Below are 26,145 nucleotides of genomic sequence, written 5' to 3' on the forward strand. Positions count from 1 at the left end.
GAAAAGAAAGAAAAGGGCGGGGGTGGGGGGGCGCATTCTTCAAGTGCTGAATGAAATTAAACAAAATCTATAATAAACTACACCCTTATACCTCACCTTTTCTAGCTGTACACTATCTTATCTCAACATATCGAAAAGAACAGCATGTAAATAAGACTGTGAGGCAGTCTACAGTCTTACTTAGTTGTCTAAGCTAGAAAACTTGTAACACAAAGGGCAGCACAGAGGACTAAAATGTGCCTCTTTATAAACAACAGTGCAAGAAAAAGTCGTCTTTGATTTCTTCTGGGGCTTATAGTTAAAAAGCCAAAGTTTAGAGGAGTAATATGAGGGGTAATTTTTATTATGTAAACCCATTGAGGAATAAAGAAATAAAATGGAGTAACTATAGTTGAGGTGCTAAATTGCTCAAATTAAGGAGGCTGAGGTATCAGCAAACAATTCTGTTCTTATTTTCGCTAGCTTAATAACTTAAACTTTCGAACTTTCCAGTCCTATGTCAATGCCTAGTTATACACCAAACCTCCAGATAACCCTCTAATTACCCGCTTGAAGGACTAAGAAAGAGTGTTCAGGTATCCAGACTACCTCGCTTCCATTATCCAGACCACTGGTCATCTAGAGGATATATCTGACTAATCCAAAGGCTGAGAATGCAGGACCGATTCTTCTCAAGAATCGGTCCTGCATTCTTGAGAAGAATGCAGGCAAATCACTTAACTTCTCTAGGCCTCAGCTCTCCTTTCTTCTTCAGAACACTGTGGGTATTACCTAGTTGTGTTTCTAGTTTGTGAACACTAAGATCCTTGAAGAAATCTTAATCATTTATTTCCAGGGGAAGCCTCCAGACTCTTTCTGAGTTCGTTTGACAGATATGGTGTTAACATGGGATCCAAAGAATGTTTCAGTTTCAGTGCTGTTGTTGGCTTCCAGCGAGGTAGCCGCTCAAGCCCTTTGTGCTCTGTTGTCTTCCCAACAGCTGCTGGATTCCAGTTGTGAATCCTCTCAGTTCCAAACCTCCCGCCTTCATTCTTGGGTCCTCTGATACCAGTTTTCATAGAGGGGTGCCCTATTTCCAAGTCTGTTACAGAGGGACAATCCAATTCTGGAATGCCAGCTGGATTTATGGCCCATCTTCTGCAAAGTGTTTGTCCAGATGGACTCCGATTTGAAGGACAATTTGGAATTACAGTGGTCACTCTGGGGATCTTTCAAGATTCTGAAATTAGTATATTTATGTGCACAATTAGAGAATCTTAGAAATGTTAAACAAGCTGAATGAAAAGCATATTTCAATTGGTATTTATAGGCCTCTAAGAAATTAAGATTCAAAGATAGCTTTAACATCTTTTTTGTCTTTTTGTCTGACAGTGACAGCTTTCTCTTTATCTTTAACATGGGACTTTCTAAAATGTTCCCAAGGCCTTTTGAGCCATGCTTCTCTTGCTCAGGCCCGCTTCCACTTCTGGAAGTGTACTTTCCCTTCTAATAAAACTTTTCTTTTTTTTTTTTTTAAACATTTTATTTTTTTATTTTTCCCCTTCCCCCTCCCCTCTCCCTTTGGTAACCACTAGTCCACTGTCCATGTCCATGAGTCTCTGTTTGTTTGTCTTGTTCCTTTGTTGCTTTTAGGTTTATATCCCACATACATGGTATCATGTGATTTTCAACCTTTTCTGTCTGGCTTATTTCACTTAATATGATTATTTCAAGGTCCATCCACGTTGTCGCAAATGGCAGTATTTCATCTCTTCTTATGGCTGAGTAATATTCCATTGTATATATGTACACGACTTCTTTAGCCAATCATCTATCGTAGGACACTTCAGTTGCTTCCATGTCCTGGCCACTGTGAATAATGCTGCTATGAATATCGGTGTGCAAATATCTTTTCGAATATGAGTTTTTAAGTTTTTGTGGTAAATACCCAGTAGAGGAATTGCTGGATCATATAGTAGGTCAATTCTTAGTTTTTTGAGGAACCTCCATACTGCTTTCCATAGTGGCCATACCAATTTGCAGTCCCACCAGCAGTGTATGAGGGTTCCTATTTTTCCGCATCCTCCCCAACATTTGTTATTACTTGTCCTGTTGATTATAGCCATTCTAACAGGTGTGAGATTGTATCTCACTGTGGTTTTGATTTGCATTTCTCTAATAGCTAGCGATGTTGAGCATCTTTTCATATATTTGTTGGCCATTTGTATGTCCTCTAGGGAGAAATGTCTGTTCAGATCCTCTGCCCATTTTTTGATTGGATTGTTTGGGGCTTTTTTGTTGTTGTCATTGAGTCGTATGAGTTCTTTGTATATTTTGGATATTAGGCCCTTATCAGAGGTGTTGCTTGCAAATATATTTTCCCATTCGGATGGTTGTCCCTTTACCTTGTTGACAGTTTCTTTTGCTGAGTAGAAACTTTAATAAAACTTTTCTTTTCTACTGTTAAAAAAAAAAAGTTCCCAAGAAATTTCTTCCCAGCAACTCTAGCTAGTTATATAAATAAACATTTTGGTTCCTCTTCTTGTGCTTTTTTAATAAAGTGGACCAACTTAGACAAAATAACTTAAAACTCTAATGGCTATTAAGGAGAACTTTGTTTTAGGTTCACCTCGAGGGGCCGCCCTTAAAGGGAGAATTCCAGACCTCACGGAGACAACAGAATGCACACTTTGATATACCGAAGCTTCTAAAAGACAAATTGTGTTTAAAATACAGCTCTAAAAGGAATCTAAAAGAAACTTTGGCCATCCAAGTAGATGCTTTAAAATCTCTGTTTCTCCTGAAACCTGAAAAGATACTAAAAGAGTTTAATAACTTTTTGATCAGAAAATTGGCAAAAATGGAAGCTAAAGATTCGGAGCCTGTTAAGAATGTTTTAAAGGCCTCCTTCCCTAAGCCAACGTAAGCCAGAATAGAACTAGGTACCTACAGAGAAAGAAGAAAATTAGGAAAGGAGAGGTAGATCAACCTACAATGTCACTTAAATTATAACCTAATCTGGGCGGGGTGGGGGGATTGAGAATAACTGTCCTTATTTTACTAATCTTTTTGAAACCAGAAATGGAATTCTAGAGGCAGTTCAAATTCCACCTATCTTTACCATCCTCAATTCCTAAGATTAAAGGAAAAACAATATAGGAAAGAAGGGTTTTTTAAAGCACAAACTGCTGCTCTGGCTCCAAGGCTCCTTGCCAAAGAAAAATGCAAATCATAATTGTCTTCACCACATATATTAATATGAAAAAAGCTTAGCCATCTAAACAAATAAACTTAACTTATTCCAACTGTTATAAATTAGTGGGTTTATTAGTGGGTTGGTTTGTTTGTTTGTTTTTTGTTTTACCTTATTGTACTTTTCTCAGGGCTGAAAATTTAAAAGAAAGCTATCAGGTGTCTGGTTGCATCTGTTTGTGTATGTGTATGTGTGTATACCTCTGGAGGATATTGTTGGAATTGGTTTGTAAAAAGCTCTGTTTGATTGGCTTAAAAGAATTAAGCAGTTATATTAAAATTCTCAAAAATATAATAGAAATTAACCCAAACACTCTTCAGGATCATGTGTTCTGAGAAAATATTGGATATTAAAGCTGGTTTGAGTTTGGTTTGGTTAAGTAGGCATGTCTTTAGAGTTATTACCATTAAGTATAATACTTTTATTCTACCCAAGTTTATTAGTCAAATAAGTTCATCTCTGTTGTAAAATCTGACAGTAAGAAAAATAATTTGGTGTGATAAAATTTTCATAAGTAACCTAAACATAATTATTACGAACAAGTAAAATAATTAGATGTTGATGGGATAAAAAGTTTTGGGGTGAATTTTCAGCATTATTTATCTTTTATGGTATGTCTACTTAGTTTTCCAAAATCTTTTTGTAACTTGAAACCTTAGGGTTTTGCCAAATTAAATGAAACAATGAGCGAGGTTAAATTCATTGACTAGATCATTTCTAAATAAAATACTGCAACATTAACTGTTAAATGATTATCTACTTTTGACTTCTTATTACATAGACACTAAAAGATAAATTTGGATCTGTTAATGAATGTTTTGTGCTTTACTGAGGAAAGATGTTTCTACAAATTATAAAAAGAACTTGTTTCTAGAGATTATGAAATGTATTTATAAATTTACCAATCTAAAGAATGCTAATTGCTTACTTTTTAGTTGTCATTAGAAATTGTTTCCTAAGGGTTAAGATTCTTAGTTAATATGAAAGTAAATAATGTGTTTTCAGTAAAAAATAAGGTATGCAAATGTATTTTTGAGGAAATTAAAAGAAAATGGTTTATCCTAGAATAAGTTGGTTATTTCTGAATAAATAAAAAGAGGCAAACTAAGAGGTACAGGAAAGCTGTAGACGCTGTATGAAAAGGAATTGAGGAAAAAAAGTTATGTGTGATCAAGCTGGATAAGATTGAATAAATTTGTTAGAAGCATTTTTAAAAATAAGTTTAATATCAATGGTGTAGTAACTTAAATTTTTCCATCTACTAAAAAAGACAAAGTTTTCTTGGATTATTGATCTGCTCTTGATAATATGTTATGAAAGTTTTCTGCAGAGAAATCAAAGATTCTGTTTTATCAAAATAATTTTCTGTATTTTATGTCATCTTAATCAGATTTTTCATTATTTAAGAAAACAGGAAAATGTGACTCATGACCAAAAGAAAAATCACTCTACAGAAACAGATCCAGGGACAGGGAAGTTAAGTGATTGTCCCAAGCTCATAACTAGTTAGTGCTGGATGTATACTTTGAACCCAGGCAAGGGTTAGAGCCCACAGTCTAACCACTATGCTAACCTGCATGTTGTATGACAGGACAAACAAGATGTTTCTCTCTGCTGTCTATCTCATTAGTGGAGATGTGCTGATGACGGGAGAGGTGGCTTCAGGCACATGGCCAGGTCCACAAAATGATTGCAGTGAACTGCAATTCTCTGTTTGGAGTTTTGGATTGTTGGTTGAAATGCCTTGCTTGATAATTGGGGCAAACTTACATAGTACTTTAAAAACTGGAGTACCATTCAGTCAACCACTTATTGTATTCCAGGCATTGTTTTGTATGCTTCAGATGACTACCAGCTTAAGAGCATTTAATATATGTATTTTTAGATAAAAATACTTTAAAGAGAAAAGTTACAACAAGCTTTAGTTTCCTCATTTGAAATTAGGTCAAATAATCTATGCCCTACCTATTTTCCAGGGCAATCAGATGGATTAAATGTGATAACGCTTGTGAAATAAATTGGCTGCAGTAAATCACTGTATAATTCTAATGCAGTAATAATAATGAACTGAGTACATGTTTCTTTTGAACTTCTTGTACACTGCAAGAGAGAAAAGTAAAATGGCAATCAAGTCATAGCATGGACAACTGAAAATGAGCACATGAAATTCAAGTCATAAACTATATGCCATTCATGAAATTCTTACGGGTACAGAATACCTTCAGAAAGATCTGATAATTGCTACATTAATCACTTAGGGGTTTCCTGTGAACAATGAAGTTTATCTAGTTTTATTTTTCTATATTGCAATCAATCCTATTTCACACATATATTGTAATACATTCTATTTCATGTTTGTTTAACTTACAAGTTCTTTCCTAATACTATAGTACTTCTTTGTGATCACTCATAGCACATAGCAGGGTAGTCAGGAAATAGTCATTTGACTGAATCTGTGTTTTGAGGATAAATGTTAAGCCTTTCTCTTTTCCTCTAAGAGGTATAATAATATACTTATTGATTTCCAGTATTTCTTCAACATATCTCTAGAATAATATAAAAGAGGTATAACGCTGGTTTGTGTTTTTTTTTTTCATTTATTATATAAAAGAAAAAATTAATGCAGTTGATTTGTACACATTGAAATTCCATAAAACAAATCCATAGAAATTAGGATACTATAGGCATGCACTCTGCATTTTCTTTGTTAAATGTTTGGTTCACAAAAATAACAACACATTTTTTTCCTTTAAAGCCACTAAAGCAGAGGGAGAACAAAACATGCAGCACTGTACACATTTGCATAGTATATTTTTACCCAGCATGCCTTGTAGAATGTTACACATTTACCTATATAAGAAAAATAAAAGGGGATAAATTATCAAAATAAATAACTAAAATTTAAAGAAAGGAAAAAATAACTTGACAAAGGTGATATTTTTTTCCCCACTTTGTAGCTGGAGATATAGCAATAGCTTGGGATATCAAAAACCCTCAGGACTGTAGGGGAAATCTTTTTACAGCAATTTGCCATATTTATTTTTAGTATTAGTAAGTTTATGTTTTTCCCTCCCACCACCCCTTCAGAAAAATAGCTAATGGTTTTGACTTATGTTTCAAAATTATATTCTGTACAAAACAAATTGAAGAATTCCTAATACTTTTTTGTTGTTGTTGGGACATTTTTATTTATCATTCTGACCTTAGGCTGTGAAAAATATAAAGCATTTCAAACATGTCCAAAATTCAGAGGAGCCCTAAGAACTCACTTACTGTTACTTTTTTGTAGTTGTGGTTTAAGAAGAAATAAGAACAGTAAATACAATATGAGTCTTATCACAAAATAAAATTTAATAAGTTTTATGGAAGAGAATAAAGTAAAATAAATTACATCCACAGATTGCAAGGATATGAAGCAAATTGCTGGAAAAGTATTAAGCAGCAAGTTAGAAAGATGATAAATGAAATAAATTTGATAAAACTTAGAACTAAAGCTATATACTTTTTAAAAATACAACTGCCAAATTTAACAGTGGATTTGTTGCAAGTTTGTGCTATAACAAATGTGCTTCTCTCTGCTCAATCTATTTTCATATTATTGGCAAAATATATATCTTTTATTATTTTGTACTGTACAATATATGTTTTTGCTACATTATTTTTCTACTGCTAATGCAGATTAGAAGTAACAACACAGATTTATTTTGGCAATAAAATGCTTTCATTTTAATAATGTCCCAGAAAATATTGTAAGGCATATGAAAAATAGTATGCAACAATATAGCATTAATGATCCTGCATCTTTAATACATCCCTTATGCAGACAGAATTCACAATGATTTCAGTTAAAAGTGTGTGAAAGTGGCATGCAAGTAGGGCAAGCGTGGCCCCTACATAAATGTAGACATAGCCATTTGTTGAGAAATTTAAGTGTTCAAAACACAACTAAGAACACTTACAAAGTGTTGAAAAGCTAGAGGCCAGCTTCTTTTGGTTCTTAGATAGTTCTCATTTTAACTCCTTATAATTTTCAAAAAGTAACCATCAGGGTATTCCCTAAACCACTCAAAATTCATTAGAAACATTTTTTGCCATTTTCTGCAAACATTTTACATATATCAAAAAACAAAGGAAAGTTTTGTATATAACTATTACTCCCCCAAACTCATTGCTATTCGCTATTTATACATTTTTTCATGGTAGGTGGGAGTTACAGCCCTTAGTCAAGATTATCTGATGAGATAGTTTCTAGTCTTCTCACAATGTCCCTCAATTATATGAAGTATTTGGGATTAACTCATCCACAGAGTAGACGGAGATCATTGCTATAAGAGGATGTATTTCATTTGGGAATGTTTGTTTTATGAAAAGAAGAAAGCTTTAAAAAATAATTTTCAAATGCTGTAGCTCTGTCTGTCCATATAAACCAATTTTCTTGTTTTGCCTAACTTGAGAGTTTAAGTCAACAATGAAAACGTTATCCTTGTCTGATAGCTGTTCTATTGACTGGTTTGATCATGATTGTCATTTAAAAGAGCAAGACTGTTGTCTGACCTACAGAAACAGCTTGAGTAAGTAATTAATAAGTTATAGTACTAACAATATTTAAAGGTATGAGAACCTGATGAAACAGGTTTTATTATATGGTTTCCTATAATGTTTTCATTCATAGTCATTCAAAGATGAGTTTTATATAATTAAAAAGAAAACAACATGCAACGTTGTCATGAAAGGCAAAGACAGAAATAAGAAAGAAATAATGGGTACATTCCTATTTATTTGAAACATTTTATGAAGTTTTTTCAATGGAATGGAAATTCAAAAGAATGTATATTCTTACTCGGTTCAACAAAATTGAATTTGCAAACCAGCTACACTTAAACATCAAGCCTTTGGATCGACAATCTTTCAGACTTAGAGCTAGATATATTATAACAAATTGCACACAAAGACGATTCCCTTTGCAGTTTGTTTTGTTCCCAATGATGAATGATTTATTAAATTAACCTTCCTCCTAATAAACTGTGAACGAATTCAAAGAAAACTTCACTAACATGGAAGAAATGAAAGGGTGACAAGAGCATTCTGGAAACAGTTTAAAATCTAAAGGTAAGGTATATTTTAATAATTTATGCATTTAGCTTTGCAGCAAGGTTAGCAGTAATAGTAATAAATTTGATGACTACTTATTGAATAGTGATTTTCTCTTTAAAGACAGATTGTCTTCTCTAGAGAAAGAGTAGTATAAATATCAATATATAGGGCAATTTCTATAGTGGCATCACATTTTTATTTTTAGCAAATACCAAAATAAAATTGTAAAACTAAGAAAATACACTAGCATGCAAATTAAGGTTTCCTAGAAACATTCTTAACTGACATCCTGGGTTTCAATAACATTTTATGATATGTTCATTCAAAAAGTTTAAATTTGCAAACCAGCTATTGGCATAATTTTCTTCTCTCCCTCCCTTTCACTGCCCTAGCTTCCTATTATGAATTTTAAGGCCCCCACACAAAAGACAGGTTCAAGTATGCAGGTATGAAAAGAGGTTAACATTCCAAAAATACATTTTGCAAACAACAGCAATAAAAATAAAGTAATTAACAAATTGTTTAAAGGGAACAAATAATTTTCTCAGAATTTGTTTTGTATTTAAAAAGTTCATTTCATTAAGGACTAAGTGCAATGAAACATCATCACATAAGTAATACTCTTATTAGTAAAGACTATCAGCCTAAATTGTTAATTTCAATATTCTTTCTAATAGAACTGTATAAAGATAAGAGAGAATCATCAGTCATTTATAAACATTTCTCAGTGTTGCATTAAACATTGGAGTAAACAAGATCATATTGTTGATTATAATATTGGAGTCACATTATAGCCTTGAGAATTAACATCCATATCGACAAATTGCATTCCTTTTTTTCCAGGACTACATTTCCACATTGTCAACGAGTCTACACTGTTACATGTTCGATGACTGAAATTATAGAATATGTAACTTACATATTCTGAAATTACATATACTGAAATTACAGAATATGTGGTTTATACTACAAGTTAAAACAGCCTCAAAACATTATGACTTGTTTCTCCTGCTTATCAGTTCTTATTTTTAAATGAAATCAGTTGAAAACAAAAGTATCTGTAGAATATGTATTTTCCAAAGGTGTTCGATGTGCTTGGCAAAAATAAAACTTTTCACTTAGTATATATTTGTATTTTAGTATCATTTACACAATAAACTCTAAGGCTTAAAAAAAAGGAAAATGCATATCTTTTATTCATTTGGAGAAGATAAACTTATTACAAAAGGGGAAAGAATATGCATACCAAAGTAAAATTTTAAATATATCCATCAAGAAAATATACATTATACCTTTTCCAAAATTGTTAGCTTTTGAATAAGAATGCAAAGCAAAACATATGGACACTTGATGGTAAATGACATATTGGCTTTGTGCACAGATATTGAATGGACCTCTCTATCAGCATGACATGGAAGACTTAGAAACAAGGCTTTGAGAGGCCTTTAGAAACAAGTGATTTTTAAAAGTTGAAAGAAAATGGTAATCTTGCTGACTAGGAAATATATGTAAATGCTGTTACAGCTACCTGCCATAAAATGTAAATATCTTAAAAGTAGTTAAATGACCAGATTGCTAATGCTACTACAGAAAAAGCTGAACAGCTGTCTAGTCTAAATTTATACACTGTGGTGCGTTCTCTGCAATTAAATACTTTAATGCGCACAAACAAGAAACCAGTAAAGCATCTAGAAAAATGTTTTGGCTAATGTTTTCTTTCTCATGCAAATATGTGCTGTACATGTAATAAATATATTTTTGTTTGCTGGAAAATGCTCTTCTGTGCTCTAACAAAGTATTCAATAATGGCAGGTTATATGTTTATTAAAGTGCCTAATGGATACGGCTCTTTTAAATGTCTTACCTGAAAGTTCTGTAAGCTTCACTAGATGACAAAGAATCTCATAAGCCAGCATCACATGTTAACTTTTAGAATTTACCGAGTCCATATTTTTTAATTGTACCAAATGTTTGAGATAACTTACATAATTATAGGCATCCTCATTATCAGCTAAACAGGTTCATAATGGGGTATATGCACAGTGAATGTAAGGAGAGGAAATGTGAGAGGTCACCATGGGGTTCAAGATATGTATAATTAATCAAGAACATAGAACTTATTTTCATGGTCAGGAAAATTATTTAACTGTTGCATGCTTTGAGACCCTAACTGTTGAAAGGCTTGGGGGTGGGGAGGAGAAATAAGATAATAGAAAATGAATTATTATTGTTTTCAAAAAATAAGTTTTATGACATGTACCAGTACAAAAGGATCTTTATGCATGGTCCTATTGGGGCTTTAGAAAAATGCATGCATTATGGACTTTCAGAAACAAGAGCCTTTTCCTAAAGACATTTGTGTATTGTATAAAAGGATCAATTTCAATTATTTCTTGGATCATAGTGAATCTAAGGCTTCCTTGATAATATAAGACAGAAGGTCACCAATTCCATAATTACAGCCACGGGAAAAACTGTGAAGACTTAATATGTGAAGAGGAGTGTAGATTAGAAATAAGGCAGCTCAATCTCCAAATTCTTTATAATTCTTTGCAATAAAAATGCTATAAGTTTAGTGAACAAATATATTCTGAATCTATGCATTTATTTTTTGTCGCAAGCGTTTAAATCCATCATTTGTTTTCACATTTTCAATTAATTATTTTGTACAAACACATCCTTCAATATTAAAATTGAGTGGGTCCATGTAAAACTAAAATCCTTAGCATGATTATAAAGAATTTGGTGAAGGGCTAGAACATTCAGATATTCAAAGACAGAGACTGAGTGAAACGATAGAAAGATAATTGTGCCTGGTGGGAAATATGGAACCCATGCTTGCGGCAAGTGGGATAGATAAATTCCCACCTGGACATGTTTAGCTTTGCACTAAGGAGGATCCGTGCCACCTTACTGTTTTGGTTTCAGATTCCTGGATGTGTGTAGTTGTGCTCAGATTGACTAAAGGGGAAACAACACCCTATTTTCCATTTCACACAACCAGCTATGCTTGGGCATTGCTTTACTCTTCTCTCTCACTGCTAAAGAAATTTTGAGATTTTTTTGCCAGCTTCAAACGAACTCACAGTAGTGACTAAACAAAAAGCAAAAACACTTTGAAACAACAGCTGTGCCAGGAAAGAAAGAAAAATATTAAAATCTGAGGAGACCATATAATTTCTGCATTAATTCGAGATTTTTTTTTTGGCACTATCGATCCATTTGATAAGTTTGAAAAGCCATTCTGGCAACATTAACATATATTAAAGTGTGTGTACATTCCAACTTTAAATGTAAATTTAGCTTCCAGCAAATAAATACCATAGCTGGTTTTGGCTTCTATTGGTATTGTGATATTCTCATTAATTAGTTTTTTTCTCAGATTTTTAAATTGATTGCAACATGCTTAAGTAGACTTTCTAGTCGATTCACCCAAATTCCAACAGGAATTGGTTTATAAATTGGTTCCAACTGGAACTGGTCATTTGGAATTTCCAGCATGGGAAATTATTTTATATGTGCCTTGATAAGTACCCTAAATTACAAATTGATGTGTCTAAATCTAATGAAGAAAACAAAAGGTACTGTTACGTAAATGTTGCACTTAAAAATATCTATATGATTGGGCATCTAATATCCATCTAGACTTAAGGGCATAATGTACATTTTTTTTTTTTTTTGCCCTTACTTAGCATCAAATGACAGTAGCCCATAAACACAGTAAGTACTGTGCTGTGCTTGCCAAGTTAAGATGATTGGTTTATCCTAGCAGTACTACGGCAAGTTGTCAACAGATGAAATTTTTGTTTGTTTCTGCATACTCAAAGCCTATGTCGGGAGTCATGGCTATATCCCCCAGGTGATCCTCGGTTTCTATGGGGTTTGTAAGTGTCCTGGTATGTGTCAGGGTAATCTTCTTCCACAAGAGGATAATGATCTCGGCTATGCTGGGAACTGGAAGACAAGCGGTTCCTACTCTTCCGAGCCCTTTCATTGTGATAATTTTCATCAGAGGTCATTAGACTTCGTCTTTCAATTGGAGAGTTCTCTGTGGAGTGGTTGCTGTGCCTCATACGCTGACTCTAAAAATATCAGATAGTTTATTGATTAAATGATATCAGCTTCTTCATTTCGAACACGTAAATGTATGTACAACAGTAGGACCTGTACAATAAGATGCTGAATATCTGACTTAAAGCATTTTGATGCACAAACAATCTGCTTAAAATATCTGATCTTATTTATTTGGGACATAACATGCAAAGATGCCAAAGTGCTGATAGCTTATGAATTTAATTACATGATGCTGCATGATTAGGTTTTCTATTAAAAATATGGAATTGAAAGTTAACTGCTGAATGGAACTTAATATATTTAGGAAGGCCTAATAATTCCACCTCCATTGCAAAGATGAGGATTATTTTATTATTAGGAAATAACTTAAAGTTCAGAATAGCATCTATTATTTCTCTCTTAAACTAATAAAGTCTTTCAGTCACACACTTCACCTTTAACTAGCTGAATGTTCCTCATACCTTTTAAAAATATTTTAATGCAATTATAGTTCATGCTGCCCATAAAATAGTGCATTTATATCTGCAGCCTACACAAATGTAAGACTCTCAGCGATATTCTTTCCAAAGGAGTATACAACAATTATGGAGCCAACTAATTGATACATTTGTAAATCTTGCTTCCTCAACCAAATTGCCCTGCAAAAATAATCTTCAAATATAAACTAAATTCTTCTAATACCATTAATTGAAATTAATATCTTCAGGCACTTATTTAATGGCTCAGAAACTGTTATTCAGCATTTTTCTTCAAATCACAGGAAAACACATATTATAGCTGTGTCTACCTGCTTAGGTGGGTCACCTCAGTTAAGAAACAGGATCCTGATAAAACCAAGGACCCAGATACATTTTCTCTAAAGGACACTCACCTTCACACAGAAGGTAACTCATTCAACAGTCACAGCCTGTGCCTTTAACCTCAGCCCAGGGTCTAACTATTAAATTCCATGGTTACTAGGAGAAATAGGCCACGGATAAAGGGCACTACATTGACTCAAATGGAACTAGGAGAACCACTCTAGGCAAATGTCTTCAAGATGATGAGTCAAGAGTGTGGCATTCATAAACAAAGGGCATTTCATTTGTAGGTACATTATGGAATCATATTGCTTCATGCATCCAGTCCTCATCCCACAATGTACAATTCGGAGTCAACCCAATCTAGTCAGTGGAAATTCCACATTCGGATCAGCACACAGGCAGTGAAACAAGGCAAGAAATAGACCTGGTGCATTCACGTATGTTGTATGTTGTATACAGTATATATGTATATTGTACAGTAGCACATTTTCCATGTTCATTTCCAGCCTCAAAAGCTATTCATTTATATGGCAGTTTTTCTGCTTACAAAGACGCAATTTTGTAGCAGAGTAATACAGTTACAATAACATTTCAAAGAGTGCCATTTATCTCAGAGTTAACTCTACATGATCTTCAATTATGACTATTATAACCCACTAATACAAAACTAATCATGATGCAAGAGGGCTCGATTGACTACCTGTTTCTCAGTCAGCTGGGAGTTTGGCCACATTCCAGCAGCTGTTTGATAAGTGGTAAGTAATAATTGATATAGAAAGGCATGAATCACTTTGTATTATAATGCTGCTGGCTCCCCACATCTAGCTCTGAGAACAGCACCAGAACAACAGAAGAGAGAACCTGTATTTGTCCTCAGTTTCCCTAAAGGACACTTGTCGTAGCTGCTGACCAAAATGGGCCTCCACACACACCCAAGAAAACTCAGGTATCTGTCACTTTTTCTGAACAGAGCAGCTCTACTCGTGTGCACATTCTGTATTGGGCAAGCTAGGGGACCCAGCAGCCTGGGGGCAGGATTAGTTAAGGGCAGTCAAAGGTCCATCAATCCCAAACTATCTTACTTAGCTTGCCATGGTGCCTGACACTGCCACCATTGTATAATCCTTAAGAAGTGACATGGATACTTGCACTGTTAAGTTTCCCGGCAGAGTCTACACAGAGAAATTAACTTATCTAAGTAAAAGTCATTGTAAATTAACATAGAGCAAAGTTCTAAGAAAAAGGCCACTCTCTGGATACCTTTGTCTAGGGCAGATCACGATTAAGTAATATTTTAGATTTTAAAAAATATAATGCCCACACATGTTTCCCTCTTCAGATTAAGGGCAATTCCAATCTCTATCCCAAACCAGTTCTCTATGGAATCTTAAAGGAAGGTTACAAAGCACGAGTGGAAAGTGACAATACCTGTAACCCAGAAATTGCCGTGGGATAGGGTGAGAGTGCTGTTGAGCCCAAATTCCTTCCAAGCAGCGGGGTCATGGGGGTGCTACTGGTTGTGTGGGTGGCACGCCAGTATGCCTCGAGATATTCTCCCAGGTGCTCGCATGCATCCTCCAGCTGGTTTTCATCCAATATAACATCAAACATTTCCTGCAGATGACAAGAAAAATCCATTTTATCTATACTTTATGTTTTAGGCAATGAAACCTATAATTCCACTTAATGAAGACAACGGCATTTCTAATGCCTAGCGGCAAACATCAGACCTGTGGGGCTACACTGGCATTTTCTAAAGTCAAGTGAGAGCTGTTGCAGTTAACCACATGCAGACTTGGAACTGACATGAAAATAGAGTGCTCACTCAATAGTTAGATTTTTCATTATGTGGGGAAAAGATAAGGTAAGTACAGAAGTGTTGTAAGTAGAATACAGTGAAAAGACAATGTATTCACACCTTTATCCATATATCCCTATAGAGTTGAACCATACTTACTTCAAAATATGAGAGAAGCAATTAATGATACTAGAAGAGGAGTTCTAAAAATGTTTTGGGCAATGACCGTATCATTGGAATAAGCATTTCATCTCCCCCCAAGCAACTATGTTGAAGGAAATAACATTAACTTAGATATTTTCAGAATGTTTGTGAAAATGATGTTATCCATCTCATGATAAAACAATATAGAAAGGTTTAGGATTCACAATAGAAAACCATATTACAGTGATTTCTGCTAACAGAATATCATTGTGTGAAATGTGTGTAATGGTTTAAAAAGGGCAAGAACCAGGAGTATTTAATTGTGGGAGGGAAAGGGTGTCACGCCAGAAGTATTTGGTGTCCATGTTTCTATCAGTAACAACTTCATTTGGTCTATAATCAGGAAATATTCTTCTGCCCAAAGTGGCTCCTCTCTCTAAACTGTGGTGCAGGAACACAGACAGGATATTCCTAGGACAAAGATTCCCTGAAGGGACAGCCAGAAACCATGGCACCGCACAGAAAAAAGCTATTCCTTAGGTAAGCGAAAACACACCCCCAACTATCAACAGCTGGATCCACACATTCTCTCCTTCACTACATCCACCATCACCCACTTGCTTCTGTAAACTCTTTTTTTACCAAAATAAGAACCTCCCAGTAACGAATCAAATACAGGGTTACTGCCATCAGCACTAACATGGGGGCTGGTTTGTAGGTTAATGGCAACTGGATGATTTTGAGTTTGTGGTGGGTCAGCTGACTCACTCATCAGTGTGAGGTTGTCCTGAAGCAGAAGTCACTATGGAAACAGTCTCTTCCCCAACATTTGCTATTTGAATGTTTTCATCCTATCAGTCATTACTGAGCATTTTGACCCTAATTTGCAAGGCAGTTTGAAAGTCCTTGGAGCAGTGAGAAATGTTTAGCAATTAGGAAAAGAATAAGGTGACTTCAGTCCAAAACTCAGCCAGTTCAACTCATGTAGAAACCTTTCCCCAATAAGAATGTTTATTAGTAGATTTCAGATGGTTTTCTGCATATTTTATTAATTCATTGAATATTTACTCAGTACCTTTTAGGCATTTTGACAAATAAAACAGACATCATCCTTATATTCAAGATGCCCTGCAGTCTAGTAGGAGAGACAAGTATTAAAATCCATACTTATTTACGTCACACTGGGACTTTAATTCAGAACAATAAAGAGACTGAGTCAGTTAATATTGGAGCTATAGCTTAAAGTTCTGGATTTAGAATGAGAGACATGTGAAAGTTGAATTTAGGAGGTATGAGAAATTATGAGTAAGTCAATGAAGAGACCAGATGCTTCATGAGAGATCAGGGAAAACAGCTAATTCCTACAGTTCTGTGAATATATTTCCTTTCAATAAATCCCTTTGTCCACCAAAGTAACTCAAGAGAGTTTCCTGTCTCTTGCAATTCAAAATCTGCCCCTCCCCCACATTAATGTCAAGTTTCAACAGTTACAAATATGGAATCTGAGAATTGTCCATAATGCTCTGATATAAACGTTGCATTCTCTGACAGCACGGCAGTGCTGACTTGAGTGCAACAAGAACAGCCCTATCCCAAAGAGCATCCACAGACTCAGACAGCTGACAGGGGAAGAGGAAAGAGGAAACTGGCCACCACTGAAACAAAGAACCATCTGTCAGCCACTCCAGGCTAAAATTGTTCCCAAATTCTAGACTGTATGTTGTTTGGAGTCAGCTATTTATATAATTTTATTTATATTAACTATATAATTCAATTACATAGGCCTCATTTTATAATACGAGTTCTCACCAATGTGTAGTCTCGACAAGTCATTTTCTTTCTTTCATGAAGTCTTAAATTAAAGAACTCTCCAGGGACACCTGGACAGAGGGTCCTGGCAATCACAGCCAGGATTGCAAAGCCCAGAAAGGGCAAAAACAGATGAACAGCCCCCATTAAGAATGTTATTTGTTGTGGGGTGGGGGGAGAAGAATGTTATTTGAATGAGGTTTATATTTACTTGACTGTCCCACAATTTCTCTGTTATGGCTGCAGACACAATTCAACATACACTTCATTACAAGTAATTTTAATAAAGTACTTATCTTTGCTAATGGATAGATGTATATGTATCAGCATACGGCTGTTTGCTTAAGCTTCAATCATTTCTAGGAAACTACCGCCACTGCTAAAAAGACAGCTACATGATGGAAGATGATTTGAAACTGCTTTTAGGCTTTCGAAAGCACAGGGGAAAGCAAATTTCAGCTTCTGAATGAAATACAGATATACACGACTTATTTTCAACGAAGAATTTCACAGCCAGTATATCTGTGACAATTTTTCTTTTGAACTGTTTAGGAAACAATACAGCTGATTAGACTAGAATATTTTTTGTTTTTGTTTTTGTTTTAGGCGAAGCAACCCTTGGTTGACCTCACAGATTGCAAAGACCTTGTTAGTTTACAATCCCTTATTTTTTATTTATTTATTTTTATTTTTTACGCCTACAGCACCTGGTCTTCCTAGGTGGTCTCCCATCCAAGTAGTAACCAGGCCCAACCCTGCTTAGCTTCCAAGATCAGACGGGATTGGGCTTGTTCAGGGTGGCATGGCATTAGGCATAGAGTGCTGGAAATGAATATAATGGGGAAAACATTTTTTTTAATTATACATGAACTTCAGAGAGAAGCAGCCCAGTAGATTATGTAAACCAGCTTTGCCAATTTTTCACAAATTTAAAGGTTCAAGTCTAGTTAGTTCCATACTGTGCAGTGCATGAGGCGTCTAGCGTGAGATACAGATTTGGAGAACTATCAAATCAGCAGAAGAGGGTGCGGGTAATGGGGCAGTCACAGGCTGTGAACAGTTACCCACTAAGGATATTATGCCCTTGGTGACTGCTGGAGATAAGGGTAACACTGAGCTGTGTTCAAAGCACTGCCACAGTGAATGCCTCTACGTTGAGACACTTTCTTCAGCCGAGGTGGGCAAAAATAATGCAGCTGCTGAAGTACGTTAATGGTGAACAGAGGGGTCAAAACAAACTATAAGGAAACCAACCCCTTTCTGGATAAGCTCTTTCAGGAAAATTAAAGACTAAAGCATTAGAAATATTAAGAGTGGAAAAACATGCCTCTAGCTTATCCAGTGGTTCAGAGCATGAAGATGACAGGGAAGAAAGAAAGGGAAAGAGTGAAGTTGGGGAAAAAAAAAAAATGAAAATGAAGATCTGCAATATCTTTTTAAAAAACCGGAAGTATTTAACAATCTGTCTAGTTCTCCATTCAAAGAGTATCACAAACTTTCCAAGGGAAAGCACCTGAATTAGGGCAACCAACTGGTGTGGTTTGCCCAGGACTGAGTGTTTCTGGGTGCTTGAGACTATCAGTGCCAAAATCTGGTCGGTCACCTTGGTTTTTACAGAAGATAGAGCACTTTTCAGTTCCCACATTGAGGATTGGAGCAGGTTCCGCTTATTAATTTTACATTCTTTTGGAAGGGAAGCTATAGAGAGGTAGTGGGCAAGTCTTTCTTTATGACTATAAAATAATTCTACCATAGAGGGGAAGACTCTCATTAAAATCAACATAAATATGTTTTATCATGGAAGTTGTTATTGAACATTTTAAATAAAAAGTTTATAAAACTTAGAAATTAATTTTGTAGTTTAATTTTAATTTTTTTAAAATTTGGTACATTACTGAATATTAGATAGCCAGGAAATTAAATATATAAAAACTCTCCTACAGTATATACACTGCATTACATTTATTTGTTGTACATAGATAAAATCTCATATGGGGCATCTTTCCTATTTCTAAGTGGAAACAAAGAAATAATGGGGGTGAAAATACCTTTATTTCATTGCTATTGGAAAATAAAGATCCTGAATCTGCCACCATTTAAAAAAATGACTAGCAAACATCATTCAGTTAAAAAAAAAAAAAGGCTGAATGGCAAACATGTAATGTTAATTATAAAATAACCAACCAATGTTTCTTTTATATCAAAACTGCATTCTTTATATTGTTAAAGCTTTTGAAGTCCTGAGTACTTAACTCACTGGCCAACTAGTGATAGGAAACTGGACAATAAATTAAAGAGGTTTTGTAAGATTTAAGAAGTGTTATGGGGATAAAGGAAAGCCAATCAATATTATGGAGCTCTAGCAGTTAGTCTCAGACACATTTTGCACTTTAACGAGCTACAACTGGAAAGACAATCAGAATTCTTGTCACTAATTGGTGGGGGAAAACACGAAGGCAGAGAATATCAGTGACTTTGATCCCTTCTGGTTTCTCTCTTTTAATAATCTGTGACATTCATTCTGAACTCAACCACATTTTCCTCACCACACTCCTCCATCCTGTTCATCCTTATTCCCTCCATCCTTATCCTTTAAAGGTTATAAAAAGATCTAGCAGTGTTGTTGTCTGTAGAAAAGGCACCCAGTTCTTCTAAGTTTATATGAATCAAATGCTGTAAATCAGCATTGGTGGCAGCACATCATCCCTAACTCTGCATATCCAAGTTGGGTGGCTGCAGGCCCTGTGGCAGGAGTCATCTCTTTTAGGCTGAGAAAAACCAGATCTCATGTGGCCTTGTTTCATGAAGGAAGCATCTGAAATCGCTTACTCTCTTTCAAAAGCGATAGTATGAATTCAACTACGAACATCCAGAGGCTCTGTAACAATGAATGCACCAATGGGAGCGGTCCTTCAAGTAGATGGGTGAATCCACATGATTCTAAATAATTTAAATGAAATGACAGTGGAAAAGGGCAGTGGAAAATTTCTACCGTGATAGCAATACGATCAAGGATACTGGGCACTATCATTCACTTCGGAGTTCTTATGTTTAATAGAATAAATCTGAGTCCATCTGGCAATGGAAAATAGAGGGCGATAGAAGAGAACTACTATGGTTACTGTAATGTTAGAGGTTTGCAAGACTCTGTGGAGGAAACGAGTTCCCTTTTGCAGAGAGAGGGATCAATGTCATTTTACACACACACAAGAAAAAAAGACATAGCTCAGAGAGTCTGAGGGTCAGCTTTTAGTAACACTAACCAGCTTGTAACTAAGTAGGATTAAGAATTACATTTCATTTATATATTCAATTGTCTGCCTATCTGCTTTTCTCACCATGCATTATGTAGCTCTCATTACCACAGTACTGGGGCAATCTGAACTCTGGCCTTCTTAAAATGTACTATTTTCAAATTCTCTGAAAAGGAAATGGGTACAAGTACCTGGTAGAAGCCAAATGAAATCTAATAACATAGATGTATATTATAAATACAAATTCAGGCTGGTCATATAAAAAAGCATATGTGAAATGGGCTCATGGCCCTAATCTCACAGACCCTTTTCTGTCTTCATCCCATCTTTTCTTCTGTGAATCCAGAGAGGGCAATGAAGGAAAGTCCTCCCTCTTCCAGAGCAGAGGTATTCAGGAGCCCATCCTCCCAGCTTACTTTTCTGTCTGTGGCAGATTTAAAATGGCCACAGAGTTTTTGACACTTCCTGCGTGGAGATGGAGGGTATGTCCCCCTTCCTTGAATCTGAACAGCCTCTGAGACTCCTTCTACTAGCAGAATTCTGTGGATATGGCTAAGCCCAGTATCTAAGCTCAAGAGATTGAAATACTTGTTCCTGGAACCCTGAGAGCTGTCCTGTAAGAAGCGTTGACCCCTGCTGGAGAGATGCCATGGGAAGACAAAGAGAGGGAGAAGGGCCGGCTGAGCCCAGCCTTCTGGCTCTCCATGCTAAGGGGCCAGGTCAGCCACCAGCTGAATCCCACCAACTGGGCATAGTTTGAAGTCATTAAGTTTTAGGGTAATTTTTTTGCACAGTAATAGATATCTAGAACCTTGTCCTAGAACATGGGTGGCAATTTTGGCAGGCTAGCTTTATCGAGCCTTCCTCCTACTCCAAAAACGAAGTTTGACTAGACCATTCCCATTTATTTACTCATTGGCTATGCTGCTTTTCTGCTACAAAAGCAGTGTTGAGTAGTTTTGTGAAGAAGACCAAACGGCCCACAAAGCCTAAAATATTTACTATCTGGCCCTTCACTGAAAAGTTGAAGGGCCCTCTTTTAGAAGATGCCTTACCTATGAAATTGAAGGAGAGCAGAGTTTGCCACACCAAAGTATGTCTTTTTGGCATACTTATTATTTTAAGCTGATTATTTTTAAGAAACGACAGTCTCAGGAATAACCTATGACCTTCTCCCTAACTGCCTACGAGGATTTAGATAGAGGATCTGCAGCAGGAAGGGAGCTATCATCATAGACAGCGATAGTTTAATATGAATTAGGTGTGCTGGACAAGGAGGCACCTAGCAAAGCATGGGACCCATTGTTAAAGATGGCCCAGCAAACATTTGTTTATAAACCATTGGCTTTTCCGTCTCCACGTGAATTGCCTTCCTATCCTTTGAAGTCCTAAACCACAACCTCTCTTTGTCCTAAGCTTAAAATGGCATAAACTTTAACTGCCAGATTTGTCCTTGGGTCCTATATTCTTAGGGTACCCCTGTATGTACATACATAATTAAATTTGGTTATTTTCTCCTGTGACTCTGTCTCATGTCAATTTGATTATTAGACCAGTCAGAAAAAGTAAGAGGGGAAAAAGAGGAAATTTCTTCTCCCCCACAAAACCCCTAATTCTTTCTCTAGGAGAATACACGATAACCAAACTGTTGCCATTCACTATCTACAGTCTTGCTAAAAGAGAACAGAGATTTTACGCTGGCTTTGGCGAGGGCAAATGACATTTAAAAAGCCAGTTCATCTCTCTTGGTCTCAGTTCCCTCATTTGTAAAATGAGGAGGTTCAACTGGATCAGTCTTTCCCTAGAAGTATTCCATAAAACACTACACCCATAGGATACTCTGTAGAAAAATGATTCTATCGTCAAAATTTAGGGGAAGTACTGCATACTATCTGTCCAAATGGAGATATAAAATGGTCAATATTAAGGCTTCTGCAATAAAGAAACCAGTCTACTCTTGCTTATCCATTTTCACAAACATTTTTGGTATCAGAGCTCTTTCCTTGTCACACCTGTCGACATCATATGGGGCTCGTATTAAGAAGAACATGCTCCAGGAAATACCACACCAGGTGCTCTTAAAGGTCCCTTTTTTGCTTTCACAGTCCCAGAGTCTAGGATTGATTTTTTCTGGCTAGAGAGTTATTTTTTTTTCAGTACTCTTTTAGCTTTCCTTCTCCAAAGAATGCTGCCTTTAATTTCTTAACAATGTGAGACTCTGCCAGTGTAATTTGCTGACTTTTCAGACTGGAGATGCATCGGCCAATCAAGTTGCAAATTCTCCTAGAGAAACTAAAATGACAGTGATCACCCATCTTTGGATGACAATTATAATTACCATCTTGAAATAAAGCAAGGACATATGCAGACACATTTTTAGATTACTACTAGTTTTCATAATCCACAGATTTCTTCACACATGCCAAAATAGAGTATCAAATTCCTTCTTAGCATTACAAAAACTATTCACACAATATCCAATATTTAATAACATGTTTAATATGTAAACGGTGTTTAGAAAATCCTAAATATAAGGTAACCTTGCTTATCCAGACTGTTTGTTTAAATTTCCAGGTTATCTCACCAATTATGTAAAACAAGGAATTGTTTATCCTGCTGAGAGATGATAGGGCAAGGCTGTCTTCCCAGCATGAGGCTGTCTGAAATTCCTGAAATGGGGACAAGTTCGAAGCAGCTCATAGTATTATTTGCATTTAATATATGGACCTATCTTATCTTGGTTTCAGCTATTTCAGATGTAACAAGTTGCATCATATGAACAACTACTCAGTTATCAACCCCCTTAGAAGTAAAATATGTCAATTTTAACAATAATTATTAAATTACTATTTAATAATTAGTAATTATTAACAATACATGTTAATAAAGTTGTTCTCATAAAAGGATCAAATTAACAAGAAACAAGTTCAAGTCACCAAAATGCATCTCAAGGAAATTACTGAGATGTACCAGGCCTAATGCTTAAACGATATATGCTGAATGTATTTTAATTCTTGGCAAGAGAGTTGATTGTAGGTGAACCACATAGAATTGAGACGATTAAATACTTGGAGTTTGTCTGGTATAACCACATGGAGACATAGATACCATGTCCTCAGACAGGCCCATATGTTGACCTGTAGAAGTATCTAATCTTAATGATGTTTTGAAATAATGAAGATATTATCTGACTTGATGTATCTTTTTATTGTCATACCCTCCTCTTCCCTGGGCTCCATAATCTTCATGGATTCCATAATATCTCTATGCTAATCACTTCTAAAATCTAGATAGAATCAGAGTCTTAGAGTGGAGCAGGAATCTTAGATACCATATCCATATTTTAGACAGCATATCACATCTACAGCCTTCACCAGAGGAGATTCCTTTCAAAATATCTCTGACATCTGTTCATAGAGACTGCTCCACGCCCACTTGCCACTGAATGCAGTTAGAGACAAAGAGCTCACTGCTTAGAAAGCCATCCCATTCTTTTTGGTGTTTACGTTTGGGCAGACTTATGAAATGCCTTTCTCCTAGTGGGTCAATCGGATCATTCTGTCCAATGACATTAGACCAGCCTAACTGTTCCTAAGTCCACCCAGATCCATCCCTTGAAACTCCCACTGATCTTAGCGCTACCTCTGGGTGCGCCAGTCACCCTGACAGTGTACACCTTCCTACATTTGTGAAGACAGACATGGCAAAAGCAGTTTGAGATATTAATCTGTGTTTTTCCTTTTGTGTTTTCCCCTGTTCTTGTCTACCGTTTAAGCAGGTGGCGGGGTCTGTGCTCCTTTGTCTCAGGGGCAGTTAGTGGCAGGAAACTGACAACTCTCCATTTCCCCTCCTGGGTTTTGTATCCCAAAAGCCAAAATTGGTTGGAGAGATTTTGCTAACTGCTTCTAGACAAGAAAGAAGGCGGGGATGCTTTTAGTCCAACCAAAGCAGAGAGAAAGCTCCTTTAATAGCAACAGTAGGGGAAAAGGAGATATTTTCCCTCGCTCAGCCAGAGAAGAGAGAGGGCTCCTTGCCAATGTCCCAGAGAGGAGGGGCTTGCCTCTCTGCCTTGCCAAAGATCCCTGTTCCAGATGAAGTTCCAAATGAAGTTGGAGGCAGCAGAACCTCCATTCCTAAGGACCACGTGGTCGTGGTGGATTGTTTTCCAAATTGGAACTCTCCCCTTCGCTCCCTCAACTTCTTCTCTAACCCCATCTCTAGGGCTTGGGGTCTTTGTTCTGCCCTGGATTAGGGTAAAGTCAGCTGCAAGCATGGTAAAATATCCTGCCTGTCCAGTGGGATGGAGGTCAAAGTAGAAAATGAGCTATTTCTTGCATGGCCAAATTGGGGACCAAAGATTCATCTACACTACACAGCTATGTGTAGAGGTGGAATGGCATAGTGGACAGAGGTTTGTCAGAGTCAGACAGATCTAGCATAGAATCTTGGGGTTGATTTACTAATTCCTACCTCCAATAAGTTTCTTAACCAGGAACTTAGCTTTCTCCTCTAGAAAGTAAGGGTAATGTTACCTACTACGGTGGTCACAGAGGAGCATGCTCAGATTTCTCTGAGTGAGAACCTGCTGTGAGGAGTGTAGGCAGCAGACAGCCCTGAGTGGCTGCACCTTCAGGATCCACTGCAGCATTCAAGCTGAGGCCAACGCGCTCCCAGACAATTCCTGAGCACAGCAAGAGGGAAAGAGCCTAGACACTTCTGCCTAACATGGACTCCTCTAATGGGCAATCTTTTCTCTGGGGATCCCCATCTATGTGACTGAGATTTTCTCAAGGCTGCATCATGGTCTGAGGCTCCTCCTACCAGTTTCTCCTTCCTTTCCCCTCTCCTTTCACAGGGTCAGACCTGCAGCAGGTCTGAAGGCTCTCCGTGCCAGTTCTCTTTTATCTCTCACAGGCATTTTCTCCAGGAAATATGTACTCCTACTTCCATTTAGGTCTCTGCTTCCCAGAAGAGCCAAACTGATATCATTATCTTTATTAGACTGTTCTAAAAATTGGAAACAATAACACAGTTCCTGGCTTTGGGAAGTTAGTGTCCATCAACTGAGAAGTGTTATAGAGTTAAGGGCTGGGTAATACATTTTTCTATATTTGCTCAGTGCTTTAATCATACATTCCAATGTGTAAGTGGACTTCATCAGCAGGCACTGTGAAATTAGACTTCTTAACATAGTGCTCCAGACTCCAATCTATCCAAATTATCTGCAGGCAGGTAACCAGGTGTTGGGGAGGAAGGTTGTGAAGGGAGGAAATTGGCTTTGGAGCCAGATAGATCTAAATCTAATCCTAATTTTCTATGTAACTTTAGAGAAATCATTTAACCTCTCTGTCTTCAGTTGCCTCAACTATATAATGGAAATAATATTGCTTATCTTACTAGGTAATTGCAAGGATTAGAGATAGCCTATGTAATACATCTAACACACTGTCTGACGAACTATAAGCATCTAATAAAATAATGCATTATTACTCATTTCCTCTACATCCTTTCATTCATTCACTCATTCAATAAATATTTATCGTGGGCCTACTATGATAAGAATTTGAGATACAACAGTTAACCAGACAGGCACAAATCCTTACAGAACCTGAAAGGTTAGGCGTGGTACAGCGCAAAGTACATCCAGTGATTATAACAGAAACACTTAGATGGTGCTTATTATGTGCCAGACACTGTTCTAAGAGCTCTACCACATATTCCTTCATTGAGTCTTTACACCAACTCACTGAGGTAGGCACTTGCTCAAGATTACAAAACTAGGGATATAATCCCTGGTGTGGATTTGAACCCAGGAAGTCTGGCTCCAGAGTTTATACTTTTAATAGCTATGCTGTGTTGCCTCTCTTAACATCTGAATTAGATTTTATGCTTCCACAGAGCGTAACAGTCCTTACACAAGTATATAAAAAAATCTAG

The 26,145-nt window shown here is 36.3% G+C and overlaps 1 protein-coding gene and 1 pseudogene across 5 annotated transcripts in view; both read right to left on the reverse strand.

Moving 5' to 3' along the window:
- Positions 1–7,991: 7,991 nt before the first annotated feature.
- Positions 7,992–26,145, reverse strand: part of CACNB4 (calcium voltage-gated channel auxiliary subunit beta 4) — a 212,717-nt gene continuing 194,563 nt past the window's right edge. For all 5 annotated transcript variants that reach the window (XM_039855370.1, XM_039855371.1, XM_039855372.1 and 2 more), the window contains 2 exons: positions 14,632–14,817; positions 7,992–12,408 (listed from right to left, as the gene is read on the reverse strand). In XM_039855370.1, coding sequence (XP_039711304.1) covers positions 12,148–12,408; positions 14,632–14,817 — 447 coding nt within the window. In that variant the 3' untranslated portion in view covers positions 7,992–12,147. The remainder of the gene's footprint in view (positions 12,409–14,631; positions 14,818–26,145) is intronic.
- Positions 17,650–17,768, reverse strand: LOC120597491 (uncharacterized; annotated as a pseudogene).

Source organism: Pteropus medius, unplaced genomic scaffold (genome assembly GCF_902729225.1).
Source record: "Pteropus medius unplaced genomic scaffold, Ma_sr-lr_union100, whole genome shotgun sequence".
Lineage (NCBI taxonomy): Eukaryota > Metazoa > Chordata > Mammalia > Chiroptera > Pteropodidae > Pteropus > Pteropus medius.